At 28.0% G+C, this 14,694-nt stretch overlaps 2 protein-coding genes across 2 annotated transcripts; one reads left to right on the forward strand and one right to left on the reverse strand.

Annotated features, from left to right (window-relative positions):
- Window positions 1-189: 189 nt before the first annotated feature.
- On the reverse strand, window positions 190-4,129 carry LOC111040680 (activating signal cointegrator 1 complex subunit 2-like). Its single transcript, XM_022324677.1, has 12 exons — window positions 3,776-4,129; window positions 2,831-2,982; window positions 2,569-2,755; window positions 2,314-2,511; window positions 2,031-2,248; window positions 1,795-1,956; window positions 1,594-1,728; window positions 1,432-1,531; window positions 1,261-1,359; window positions 1,042-1,196; window positions 487-872; window positions 190-422 (listed from the first exon to the last, which is right to left on the reverse strand). Exons 1-12 carry the CDS (start codon window positions 3,785-3,787, stop codon window positions 274-276), a joined length of 1,953 nt encoding a protein of 650 aa, XP_022180369.1. The 5' UTR covers window positions 3,788-4,129; the 3' UTR covers window positions 190-273.
- A 2,470-nt stretch (window positions 4,130-6,599) lies between these two features.
- On the forward strand, window positions 6,600-13,692 carry LOC111040646 (GMP synthase [glutamine-hydrolyzing]). The gene is made up of 14 exons (XM_022324620.1): window positions 6,600-6,849; window positions 9,005-9,166; window positions 9,819-10,016; window positions 10,075-10,169; window positions 10,232-10,349; window positions 10,406-10,559; window positions 10,641-10,950; window positions 11,010-11,155; window positions 11,225-11,440; window positions 11,500-11,679; window positions 12,474-12,599; window positions 12,664-12,897; window positions 12,955-13,146; window positions 13,222-13,692. The coding sequence occupies exons 2-14, from the start codon at window positions 9,096-9,098 to the stop codon at window positions 13,321-13,323; spliced, it is 2,142 nt and encodes a 713-aa protein (XP_022180312.1). The 5' UTR covers window positions 6,600-6,849; window positions 9,005-9,095; the 3' UTR covers window positions 13,324-13,692.
- Window positions 13,693-14,694: the final 1,002 nt, after the last annotated feature.

The raw sequence follows: 14,694 nt of genomic DNA on the forward strand, positions 1-14,694 counted from the left end.
TGTAAAATTTATTTTTAATTTTATTTTTGCTCTTCTCAATGCTTTTGGAAATCACTAGGAGATAAATTTGATGCCAGAAATCACCCTCAAAGTTGAAAGTCAAAGCATTTTTTTTTACAATTTTTTTTGTACACACCAAAAAAACATAATTGCAGAATCAATAGATTCATCACACCACTGAGTATCTAAAACTATTTAAATAAGAATATTTATTATTTGTAAACATCTTTTATTTTTTGGTAATTTTATAAGAGAATAGACAAATAGAAAGCATCAAAACATTCCTCTCTGTTGTTTGTTTCTTGCAGCATTTCTTCTGTTATGATTACCGCTGAATGCTTTGTTCTCATTTTTCCTCTGCCGTTCCAACTCAACATTTGATCCAGACGAGGTAGCTGACGAAGAAGTTGCTTGTGGTTTACCTTACATAAATACACATGTTTTCAACAAATGTTAATTTTTTTGTTTTTACCATCAAATACTTACTTCGGTTGGATCTATTAGATTGCTTTGCAGCATATCTCCTAGCTTGTCGTTCTCGAACTTCTTCAGGATTTTCGCAGAATGGTTGAAAATTCAATACTTGCTGTGGTTCATCATCTGAAAACTCTTCTTCTACAAATTCAGTTACAGCTTTTTTCTCCATTAAAACCCTTGGTACAACATCTGGTCTTCTCTTTTCATTTTCGTCTGCTGGTTCTGGTATAACATACTCAACTTCATCATACGTGTCATCATATTCATCATTATAATATGATTCTAATTCAGCACATGTTATTTCAGTGGTATTATATTTTTCATAAAATGGCCGCATTTCATTTCGGAAAGATTTATCGTCTAAGACCGCCTTAAGTTTTTTGAGTTTCTTATTTCTAAATAAAAATAAAATATACTATTGATACAATTTAATTATTGTATTTTGATAAATATTGATGTACATCATATTATAACAGAGTCTCCTCCGTTGCCGGTTAAACAGGAAAAAAATATCTTATTGTATATTAATTTATTTCTTGAAGTAATAAAACATATTCAGCTTACTCTTTAATTGAAGGATCATAACCAGAAGCAGTATCCTCATACTCTGACATCAAAGGAAGATTTAAATCGTACTGTGTAAGTTCTGATGGAAGACAATCTTCCAAAATCATATTTATAACTTTTTCAGAATCCATGTCATAATATTCTAAACATTTCTAAAATACAAAGGAACATAAATTATAATTAAATTTTAGAATAAAAAAGTATAAATTAACTTACTTGGATGAATCCATCTCCTAAATGGGGCAATAAATCTTTTACGTTATTTATAAGAGACTGCAATTTTGCATTCTCTATATTTGTACTAATGTTTTGTAGCTAAAAATACAAATTCATAATTATCATTTTGTGATTATATAAAATAATTAAGAAACTTGACAAAATGAATACCTCCAACTGTTCTTCTTGTAATTCTTTTTGTTCAAGTTCAGTATATGGTTTGTTAATTAATTCTAATGATTTTAATAAATAATCATATCTTGTTGAGTCTCTAAATGGTGTTATTTTTATTAAAATGTTTTCAAATAAGTTTTGATCATTAAAAAATCTTACATTTCTTTATTAGATTTTTGATACTTCTTTATTTCTTTAGTTAAATTATACACAGTAGTATAGTCATTAACAAATTCATTGTATGATAACAGCTCGCTGACAGCGTCTAAATATTCTTCTACTGTATTCTTTGATCTTTACAAAAAAATAAATATAATTAACTTAAGATAGGTGTATTAAACTATCATTGTATATATTTACTTATTTGTAATTTGAGTAGGTATATGAATTAAACACTGTCTAACACTTTTCACAAGTAATAATCTTGAAGCGTGTAGCTTTTCCTGGAATTTTTCTAATTTATTCATAGCAATTACTTTCTTATAAATTAATGGTTTTATACTATGATAGAAGGAAGCTATTCTAAAAAACATAACAGAAAAAATGAAATGTAGAAATTAATAAAAATAAATAAGTTTTACTTTTGTAACACATACTTAAGATGCAATTCCTCTTGATAGAATAAACTAGAAGCCATTGGATAAATTTCCAAAAAATTTGAAATACTATATGATGTGTCTAGTAAAAAATTAATAATATCTTCAATCATACAAAGATTTCTTTCTTCAATGTCGGTAGAGGTTTTATTACTTTGTGATATGTGATTACCATATTCAATGTCTATTTCAATTTTATCTTGAAATTGACTTAAACACTAACAATTTTGTTATTTAAAATGTTTAACACAATTATTTATTTTAATTATTTTATGTAACTCACTTTAATTGTAAATTGAATAGAGTGTTTTAAATTTTCATCGTATAATTTTTGACAAGTAAACAATTCTTTGAAAATTATTTCTAACTCTTTTTTATATGATTGGCCATAAATAGAACATACATCATATAACATAGGAATACTTAAAATATTGTTATTACATAACAAGCTCCACATATAATGAGGTGACATATAATTATCCTAATAATATAAAATAAAAATAATTATATATTTTTTAAGAACACTGAATATTATTACTTCATTTTCAGAGGATGTAGTTAGCCGTTTAAATAATTTATATGCAAAATGATCAATTTCAATATAAATGGTCAACACATCATCATCCTGTGGAAGTTGGTCCATCAAATGAGGCGAGGCAGCTTCTTGAAGAAATGTACATAATCCCATAGTAGCTTGTTTGTTAAAAACAACTGTAGACCAAAATCTATACCATGAAAATAATATTAATAATAAACTTAAATAAATATTACCATACAATACTAATTATAATTTGATTTACTCTTTAAATGATAAATTGAGAAGCATTTTAAAATCTTGAACCAAATACTTCATCTGTTCTATCCAACATTCTTTTTGATCCAGAGCATTGGTGATAGATTTCAATGGATGAATATACCTCATAAACTGTCTTTTGATAGCCAACTTTTTATTCTAAAATTAAAATAATATTTAATGTTTCATTATCATAACAAATTTTGTTTTATTCCTAATTAATATTATAAGCTTATTTTTCTTAACTACTATATTTATATTGTTAAGAATGTCTGTATTCTTATTATTAATAATGTTAGAATATTTTGTTTATTTAAAAGTATTGAGTTGAAACTACACCAAACATGTTGTACAACATACCAAATTTGTATTGATTAATCTATTATTATTTTCATATTCAACAGGTGAAGCACAATTTATAATACTCACTCATGTTATAATAATAATAATAATAATAATAATTAGATTTAACAAATTAGTCTTGCTTAAATGAAAAAATTTAAAGGTAAGAATATTATATCATTTAGGGCATATTGTAAGGAATTATTAATACTTAAATTTTAAAACGAATTATAATTCACTTTAAAATTAAAATATTAACAAAAGCTAAATCACAATTATATTGAAAACAAAAACACATAATGGATTCCACTGTATGGGCATCTACAATCTACATATTAAATATTAATATATTTTGAAGTATATGTGTAAGTATATACTACACAATGTATTAAATATAAAATGAAATACAATAACAAAGACTAAGTATGCAAGACTTTAAAACTGAAGTCAAAAATAATAATTATGAAAATATTAAATCACATAATGCTCTGAATATTTAAGTCAAATTTGAGGTAGGTATTTATTCAAAAAAGAAAATATCAAATTAATTTTTATCCTCCTTTATTTTTGAGACTACTGTACAATTTAGTATTATATTTTAAAATTTTACTTCGACAGCCATTTAGGTGTTAGTTTTGTTCTGTTTACTGCGACAAAATACAAGTTTTAATGCTTAATGATAAAAAATTTAAAATTTAAAATATAATATATTTTGTAATACAGTAATACACTATCACGCTTTAAGTTATAATTCAGATATTTACTGTGAAATAAGCCAGGACTTGGGAAGTTAGGACACAGACAAATTTATATATTGTATTAATAAATAGGTAGGTAAGGATCACAAATTGTGGAAAGAATGTGATGAGGAGTAAGGAGTAAGGACTGAATTTTTAAATAAGTAATAAGTACTAATAATTTAATCACAATCACTGAATCCAACATGGGTTTTTTTATTTTTGTTACAAAAATATTTGATCTACTATCATTGATAAGGAAAAAAGGTAAACCATAGATATATAATATATATATATGTCTATGGAGTAAACAGGGTCGCTACCTTTAGTTCCACTATGTAGGTAATCTTTAAAATCCTTAGGTTTTATCTACATCGTGTTTAGTTCCAAACAATATTTGTTCCACAGACCTTATCACGATGTAGATAATACATATCTGTCTTTGACACGGACTAAGATATATAATAATGTATATCTTAGTCCGTGGTCTTTGATTATGAAATTCTGGAGTCTTAATTTGACGGCATTTAATGCGGGAATTGTCCGCCAGCAGCGCTAAAAAGGCCGTTTCTTTAAATAATTCTGTGTAGCGGAATACCCAAAATGTATACCCATTAATTTTAAGAACGAATGTAAATTTTTAGTCTTTTAATTTTTTAACCAGACGATTTTTTGGAACTGTTAATATTGTTATGCTCAACGTGTTGGTGAAATCAGAAATACCTATCTTACTTACTGTTTATGTTATTGTTAATAAACTACATACAATTTAGTTATAGGTGCCTTGTGTTTTTATGAACAATAATATAAAAAGTAAGTAAGATAGGTATTTCTGATTTCACCAACACGTTGAGCATAAAAATATTAACACTTCCAAAAAAAATCCAAAAAATTGCTTAGGAAGGTTAGCTGTGTTCGTTCGTAAAATTTTTATGTGTATACCGTTACACAGAATTATATAATCAATCTTCTTAATTCTTAGCGATCTTGACGGACAATTCACTGAACTAAATGTCGTCATATTATGCCTCCCTTGATGACGCTGAGCGACTACAAATAAAAAATACACTGTATTTCCTACATCGTGAACAGATCTTATAATACTCAAAGCCGGAGCATTGCCATAAATAATAAAGGATTATAAGAACCAATTTATGTATTATCTACATCGTGACTAGGGTTATTATCATCCAAGGGTTTTATACTGTGGCGGCTACTCCACAATACTAACGGACAAAGATGTAATGGAGTAATACACTATCTGTTTAGTTTGTCTTTAATTTGTCTTATCTTGGTTTAGTAACGACGACACGACTTGGTCGGCGGGGCCGCGAGACGGCCACGACTATAGTCGGGTGAATGAAAAGTGGCCGCTGATGCCCACGCGCCTAGCGGTGAATTTTTATCATTGTACCGCAAAATTATGGAAAAAAGCGCGCGCATTTTAAATTATTAATCATAATGCAATTACATGTCTTTACGGCTTATCGAAAAATTCAAAAAAAAAAGGTTCCTATCATATTGCCAGCGGCCACTTTTCATTCACCCGACTATAAAAGGTTCATCACACAGGGCACGGAATGTTTTCAGCGCTGACGGTGGTTTTATTTGGCTTCACATTTTGTAACTTGGTCTATGTTTAAGATCATAATATAGAATACATCATGACTAAATAAATATAATAATAAATTATTTATTTAGTCATGGAATACATTATGTAGTAGATTAGGTTATATATATAGTATATGATCAGCTAAGGTCCCTCGTTTTATACAGATGGCGTTGTATGCTCTAGGTGCCCATTGCCGATCCCCCGCACTTGACTCTTGCATATACATTCGTGGCCACTGATAAGCTGTCTCCCACATTTCAGTCCATTAAATTTATCGTTGTCCGTGGCACGAATAATATTACATAATAAATTAATAATGTATACTTTAATTTGTAATCCGTGGGTAATACTGTAGGTGTATCTTGAATAGTGGTACAGAAAAAGTGGTACAAGTATTCTGTGGTGGTACAGCACTACAGTGTATTCTGCCATCGACCATTTTACAACAAGATTTTACTCACACTGTGGTCCAGTGCTGCCAATAATGATTTCCCACTGATTAGGTACCGGGGGGAAACTGGAAACTTGCCGCCGCTGATTACAATTTACTGAATATACTTTTTGTAGTTATACATAAATACGTAGTTCATGTTGTCTAATGTGTTATTACTTATTACTACTTTGACAGTTGACTTGTACAGTAGTTCTAGTTATGCACTTATGAGCAATTACTACAACGAATTAAAATATTCGTGATTACTGCGTATGCGATGTGCCGTGCGGCCGTACTATGGCTTAAATAATACCTTATATTTAGGTGAATAGGCCTATAGACAATTATTGTTTATTAAAATGATTATGTATTTGTGTCTATGACCCTTCAGATTCAACCTCAAGGTGTTCGGTGTAAATTTCACTAAAATCGTACGACTTCTGACTTCACCGAAGCCCCACCACAATACGCTGGTATCGGATTTCGACGAGTCGGAAAAAAGCCGCAAAACGCCGCGTCGTATTAGATTTCTGGTACCATCGGTCGATGGGTGGGACGGGGGAGAAAACCGACGACGACTACCCGGCGTGCTTGGTTGGCAACATTGCTACTACGAGAGGAAAGATAGAGGAGAGCTCAAAATATAGTACGGCGATCGGTTGTTTTTCCTCCGTTTGTCACCGCTAACGCGTTTTGATAAATTTTGCGCGTCCGCCGACCGAACCGACCGGACACCGTGAAGTAACGCACGCTCGTCGACCGCAACGAGACCGCCGCCCGTCCGTTCGACCACCGATTCCACTAGCTACGTTGGCCGTCGTACGGTTTTTTTTTAGTTCATATCGCACACACCGCAGTCTCGTTCGACCATGTCTTCGGCGTGAATTAATCATTATCAGGCGGTAAAAATTATTGAAAACACGTTATTCTGTCGGTTTAGTACATATATATATACGTATGTATATTATACATATATGTATATGTAATTTAGTTTATTATACATCATATTTAAGTGTGTGGATGCTTATGTATAAATAGAAAAAATCATAATATAACATAATATTATATATTTTATGTATATTTAAAATACTTTAAAATTCGATATACCCATATCTAATTATAATTTCACCGGGACGTCCGAAAAGAGTAAGTTCCATGGTTGGTTTAATGGCTAAGCAATATACGTACGTGCCATATTTTTTATATTTATGTTATTCCTTTAAAAGTTTTTGTCTCGCTCCCCTCAACTGATCTCTCAAACTCCCAGTCGGTGGCGTGTGCCTTTCGATCAAACAAAATGTTCTTGCTCGTTTTATCCTCCCTGCCTAGAACCACTAATCTGTTAGTTGATTTTGTTTGCTTTGTTTTTATCATATCCCTGTATTTTGCATGTTACATGTTAATTCATAATTTGACTGTGATCATAATATTATGTGCTACTTCTTACTACTAACTTGTGTTCCATATGATTAATATTTCATTTCAACCCTTGCTATCAAATGCATTGGTTAAAATTGAATCATAATTTTGCATCGACACTCATTAATTGGTAAATATATTACTTGTATAATGATCTACCTATATTTTCATAGTTAGCGTACACTGTACAGTTATTTTATTGTACAACATAACTTATAATTTATCCTAGTAGGTAGTTAGTTTATCATGAACTTGTAAAAAATTAAGGTATCCTCTTTTATAATCTATATTATTTTATCCTAAATGTATATAGATATTATTTCCTTATTTTGATTTTAAATTTATTACGTACTTAAAGTTCAATGTAAAAACTAAATTTTTAATTGTTTTTTAAAATTATTCAATTTACAATTGTATTAGTGTATCTATTTAAACTTTTTTATTAGTTTGTAGAAAGTGTATGCATTCTAAAAATTCAGGATAAATTAAAAATTTAATTAACACTTACCAAAAATAGTAAAGTTAACTATCTACATGTATACTAATTTTAAGATTAGGAAATCAGCTAAACAATTTATAATTTGAAGATCTTATATAAGAATTTTAAAAGTATATATTCATCATTTCTTAGCAAGATGTCAGAGATATTAATTTAATGTAGTGAACTAACAGATTTTATCAAGAATCTATACAAATTGAATTCTTATATTATAATTCCTACCTAAGTACTATTTTTTTTATATGGTTTAATTACAGTAAGCTATTATAATACAATTAAATTAAATTAAATTTTGTCTAACTAACTAATTTTTTTGTAAATCATCTATATTGATTTTTTAACTAGTATTTAAATCAAATATAAATATTACAGACTCATATATTCTAGATTAATTTTTTATCTTCTATCTTTTAGACTTCAAATACATTTTATAAACCAAATATTGCATAGAATATTGTATAGTAAAATAATGAATAGGTACTCAATGAAAACTAGCCTTTAAATATTATCACTTGACATGTTGAGTATGTTTCATTTTTAATAATTAAAAAAAAATTAGTTTTAAGTTTGTTTGATTAAAATAATTGACAATTTAATATTCTTCAAACTAATATAGTATATTCTCTTTATTGGTTTAATGTGAATTAGCATTCTAGTTGTTTCAATCAGATTATAAAATATGAAGTATACAAGTCCCTTTTAATTAATGGTTTTCTAGGTTTGTAATGTTAAAGTGAACCTATATTTTGTCTGATTCCTTGATAATTTGTAAAAGTGTATTTTTAAATAGTTTGTAGTAAATATGTTACACACCTATATCACATGACTAATACATTAATATATATTTAAACTGATAGATGATATGCAAATTTAGTTGAGTCTTATCAATCAGAAATTTATCTTGAAATTAATTATAACAATTGACCTTTTTTGTATGAACAATTTTATAAAAATTTAAATTTATAAAGGTTTATATAGGATATTGATTATGAAATTGAAATGAATCAATTATATAGTATCATATTTAAATTTAGTTATGTATGTTTAATAGAATTATAGTCTATTATTAAATTTAATCAGTTAGTTATTCTCTACGTTTGATATATTCTTGAGCTTGATATTATACCATCCTCCTGCAGATTGAATAAAAATAAAAGTTTGTCGCTCTTACCCTGACCGGTCGTTCAATTAATGTTATTGAAATAAACGCATGAATCCGCAATCTGGTACATGGCCACAAAAATCGATGAGAACCCGATTAAACGGTACAAACCTTCCAGTCCGTCACTTCAGTTAAGATAGTAAGTTGTAAATAACCTAAATTCTTAATTACAATTTTACAAAATCATTAGGTACAGTAGGTATACTTTTGGTTTTGGGCTTGTATGCTTTTTAAGAACACTTCCTATGTGGTATAACATGCCTATATCTAGTAATGTTTGTTTGTACTGTATTCTAAAACATACATTTTATTTGCTTTGTGTTGCGTTGTTTTCTCTACATGTATGATTATTTATAATAACTAATCATTAAATTTTTTTCAATGTACGAATTGATTTTTTATGTTATTTATTTTATATCTTAATAATTATTTTAAAAAAATGATTATTATTGACTTGTTTCACAATAATAATCTACCTACCAGTTTAAAACTGATAAAACTTACATGTGCAACACATTTTGATTTTTAATTAGTACACTGTAATTACCTTATAATTTGTGCAGTACATTTAAAAAGAATTGTATGTTTTTTTTTATATAATACATTAAGAAACACTAGGTAATTGCTTAAAAATAATCGCTCTGTATATTACAGGTACTTACAGCCTACAGGTTTATTCTAAAATTGTCTATTCAATTATTTTTTGTATTCATTTCTTACTTATACATTTATAATTACCTACTTGTTCCTGTTTTTTTAAAAATGTAATTAATTGTATTTTTATTTAACAGTCAAGAAAACGGAAACAGTATAATGGATCCAATGGATATATCAGTTGAAAACAATGTAGCAACTGAAAAAATTGCCATTTTGGATGCAGGTGCTCAATATGGCAAGGTAATTGATCGCAAAGTTAGAGAATTAAATGTTGAAAGTGATATGTTGCCATTACATACTTCAGCAATAGCTCTAAAAGAAAAAGGATACCGGTAAGTTTCCTATTTTTTAGTTCATAACTCTCAAAAATATTAAGCATTTTAATTTTAGAGCAATTATAATTTCTGGAGGTCCGAATTCAGTTAATGCTATGGACGCACCAATATATGATTCAGACATATTTAGAATAGGATTACCAATTTTAGGTAAGATTGTATTTAAAAAAAAAATATTTTATAATAAAATTAATGTTTAATTTTTAATTTAGGGATTTGTTATGGTATGCAAATGCTAAATAAAGAATTTGGTGGCCAAGTTGCTGCAACTATTGGTCGTGAAGATGGTATTTATAATATTGATGTTGATTGTCAATGTTTATTATTTAAGTAAGTTCATAATGAAAACAGTATAGTTCAAGTTTTGATTTCTTTTAATCTTGTAGATCATTGAGTAAGACTCAAAGCGTTCTACTTACACACGGGGATCATGTTGTCAAAGTTGCAGATACCTTTAAAGTGATAGCTACATCCAATAATATGGTTGCTGCTATTGGCAATGATACAAAAAAAATGTATGGTCTTCAATTTCATCCTGAGGTTAGTTACAGTTGTATGTCCTTTACTTATAAAAATTAAATTAATTAAATTTTTGTTTTGTTTAAAAAATACATATATCAGGTAAATTTAACAGAACAAGGAACTCAAATGCTTAAGGCCTTCCTTTATGATGTGGTTGGATTAGCAGGAAGCTATACAGTCAAAAGTCGTGAACAGGAATGTATTAAATACATAAGACATCAAGTTGGCCAGAGTAAAGTTTTGGTCCTATTAAGTGGTGGTGTTGATTCCACAGTATGTGCTGCACTTTTACACCGTGCATTAGATCGAGAACAAGTGATTGCTGTGCACATAGATAATGGTTTTATGCGTTTGGGTGAAAGTGAACAAGTAATGAAGTCTTTAAACGCTCTAGGGTTAGATGTTAAAGGTATGTATACAATTAGATTTTTCTCTTTACTGTAACTTCATATAAAATTTGTTTTTCAGCTGTAAATGCCACATTTGATTTTAAATATGGTACAACTATACTGCCTGATTTGCATGTATCCAATCGTACTAGAATTTCTCCTCCCTTGTGTCAAACTAGTAATCCAGAAGAAAAAAGAAAAATAATTGGTGATGTTTTTGTCAAGGTAATAATTCATTTATTTATATAATTATATGATGATTCAAAATTAAAATTAATTTTTATTCATGTTTAGACTGCTGATAAGTTCCTTAAAACATTAAATTTGTCATCTGAAGATGTATTCTTGGCTCAAGGAACTTTAAGACCAGACTTAATTGAGTCTGCTTCAAGGTTAGCTAGTAGTAATGCAGATACCATAAAAACACATCATAATGATAGCAAGTTAATACGTGAATTACGAGATAAAGGACGTGTCATTGAACCTTTACAAGATTTTCATAAAGACGAGGTAAGTTCATATTATGTTTTATTTAGTGTAATTTCAAGTTAATACATTTTTTTTTTCAGGTTAGAAGGTTAGGAATGGATTTAGGATTGAGCGAAAGTATTGTATATAGACATCCATTCCCTGGACCGGGTCTTGCCATAAGAATATTATGTGGAGAAGAACCTTTTATTGATAAAGACTTTTCTGAAACACAAGTTGTTGTTAAAATTGTTGTTGAATACAATGATATGGTTTTAAAGGTATGTTATATTTGTGTGTGTATGTGTGTATGTATGTCTGAATTGATACAAGAATAGTTAATTTAACTTAATAGTAATTTTTATTTAAAAAAAATGTCATGTCAATTAAATTTTTTCTATTCAACTCATGTAATTCAGCAAGTTAAGAACAATGGTGCAATAAGATTTGTCACTTGGACTTAGTTTGAAGTTATAGCCATATTTGAATTTCACCAGTTTTCTATTATGCTCATATCCCCAAAACTACATAAATGAAAACAAGGCATAAATCCAATTTTTTTATAAATATGTATATTTTTTGATGATTATGAAGATAGTGTAATGAAAATTTGGTTTATAGGTACAAGTTTGGCTTCTGAACATAGTGAGTTACTACTTATTACACTTTGACTAAATATATAAATTGTTTACTTAGTTCTGCCATTTTAAATTAGGTTGGATAAACTTAGAATTACCAAATAAAAAATTATTATTCATATACTTTACAAACAAAACATTCTTAATACTACGATAAAACATTAACATACAGTACTGTGTGAATACGTGTAATAAATTGAAACTCCAATGACTAATTTCAAAAGTAAGTCTGAACAAATATTTCTGGTTGCACCATTGTTCTTAATTTGTCTACTTCCATAAGTTACAGTAAACTAAAACATCAAAATTTAAAAACCATAAAACAAACATTTTATTTGATCAGGATATAAAATTGTATCTTTGTTGTTTATAATGCTAACTTCTACATTTTTTTCAATGTTAAATATTAATGATAATAATCTTCTATTTACTTATAGAGCCATGCACTTTTAAATAGAATAGAAAATGCAACTTCTGAAAATGAACGAAAGTTGTTGCGAGAAATCTCATCCAAACAAAAAATGTCTGCCACGCTATTACCAATTAAAAGTGTAGGAGTTCAAGTATGTATTTATATGCCTATATACATTTTTATACCTTAAAAATAAATAATTAATTTTGTTGTAGGGTGATAAACGTTCTTACAGTTATGTGGTAGGCATTTCTTGTACAGACCCTGAACCCGTGTGGGAAGATCTTTCATATTTGGCCAGAATAATCCCTAGAGTATGTCACAATGTCAATAGGGTATGTTACATTGCTGGTCCACCTGTGGTTTACCAAGTATTGGATATAACACACACATATCTGAATGTTCAAGTGATAGATTTGCTGAAAGAAGCTGATCATGTTGTTAATAAAGTAAGAATTTAAATTAAGTCAAATATTTTTTATTATTACGATATCTCTGGGTTTTAGGTTTTAACAGAGTGTCCAATTAGTATGCGCAAAGTAAGTCAGATGCCAGTAGTACTTGTACCGTTACACTTTGATCGAGATATCGCTTATCGTCATCCATCATGTCAACGTTCAGTTGTCATTAGACCATTTATTACAGAAGATTTTATGACCGGCATTCCTGCGCTACCTGGGAAACATATATCCGCTGCAGTTAGTAGATAAAAAATTATATTTTAGTACCTATTCAAAATATAATTTTTATTTAAAAAATTTAATTATTTTTAGCTTGTGCATAAAATGATGGCTGCTGCTCAAAACATACCTGGTATATCTCGAGTATTATATGACCTCACACCAAAACCACCTGGTACTACAGAATGGGAATAAAAATTTGTTTCAATAAATGAATAAGATTTTGAAAACATAATGAAATAATGAAATAAAATTGCTCATTGGTGATTATCAGCAGTTAAAAACCAAAAGTAAAGAGTTATTTTTCTAATAGGTTTTCAAAAATCAAATTGTCTTACAATATTAATGATTTAACTATATTGAGCTATGTTGATTTTTTGAGGAGACAGTTATGGTCTTGATTGGTGTTTATACACTAAGTTTTTATTAACACAAAATAGATCCTTTGAATATTATTTACATTTTCCAATGATAACCTAATTGAACTGTTGATTAATATGTAAAGCTAAATGGAAATAGTAAGAGCCTTTTGTACAAAATCAATTCCCCATTTTAAAACTGTACCACCAACATTTAATTAGTTTGATATGTTATGCTAAATATATTTTAGTTTAATGTATTGGTATATATTTGTGTATGTTTAATATATATATTTTTATTTACCAATGAATGATTAAAATCAGTTTTATCTCTTTTTGTTAATGTTTTAAAATTGTGTAATTATTGAATAAAAATTAAATTAAAAAATATATGCTTTTATTTTTTACCATTTTGTTATTGTACATATTATTTTTCTGTGAAATATATTAGTTAATTAATTACATATATGTACAAAAACATAACGTAACATGTATATGATATTGGAACCTAAGCAACTCTTAACTAAATGTATAAGCTATTGTATAATTTACAGATTTATATGATAGATATTGTGTATTATGCATTTTTTATGTTTTAATTTTAAAAATAAATATCTACACATATAGTGTCTTAATGATATATAATATATTAGCTACGCGCAGTTGTTTAAATTCATGGAATGATGTGAATTTTATAGTAAGAATTTGTTATTTGTCCTCATATGACATAGAAAACAACTAAAAATAAAAAATTCTTAAATTAATATGTTAAACTTTTTTCATTATATAAAACTGTTAAATTTTAAAAGATTTATTTTGATAATTTTGTTTTTCCATTTGAGAGGAGTAAGATACTTGGTTTTACAATTAATGATTTTATTATTACTATCATTCTATGAATTAATTTGTTTAGTACATGTGATCAGTTTCATGTAGTACTATTACAGTCTAAAATTTAGGTGGATGTTAGGTATCTAATGTAGGTGTTTTGTTAAGAAATATCGGAAGTTTACAATTGTAAGTAGTTACTGAATTTTTAAATGCAATGATTTATAATCACTTTCATTTTAATATTACAACATACTACCCGACACCATGATAGATGTGATCATACCTAATATAATAAGCTAACCTGGCCAAGTTAAGGTAATAGAACAATTAAATAAATTACCTATTATATTTCTCGATTAGGTTAGTTGTAAATATT

The sequence above is a fragment of the Myzus persicae genome, unplaced genomic scaffold, assembly GCF_001856785.1.
Source record: "Myzus persicae strain clone G006 unplaced genomic scaffold, MPER_G0061.0, whole genome shotgun sequence".
Lineage (NCBI taxonomy): Eukaryota > Metazoa > Arthropoda > Insecta > Hemiptera > Aphididae > Myzus > Myzus persicae.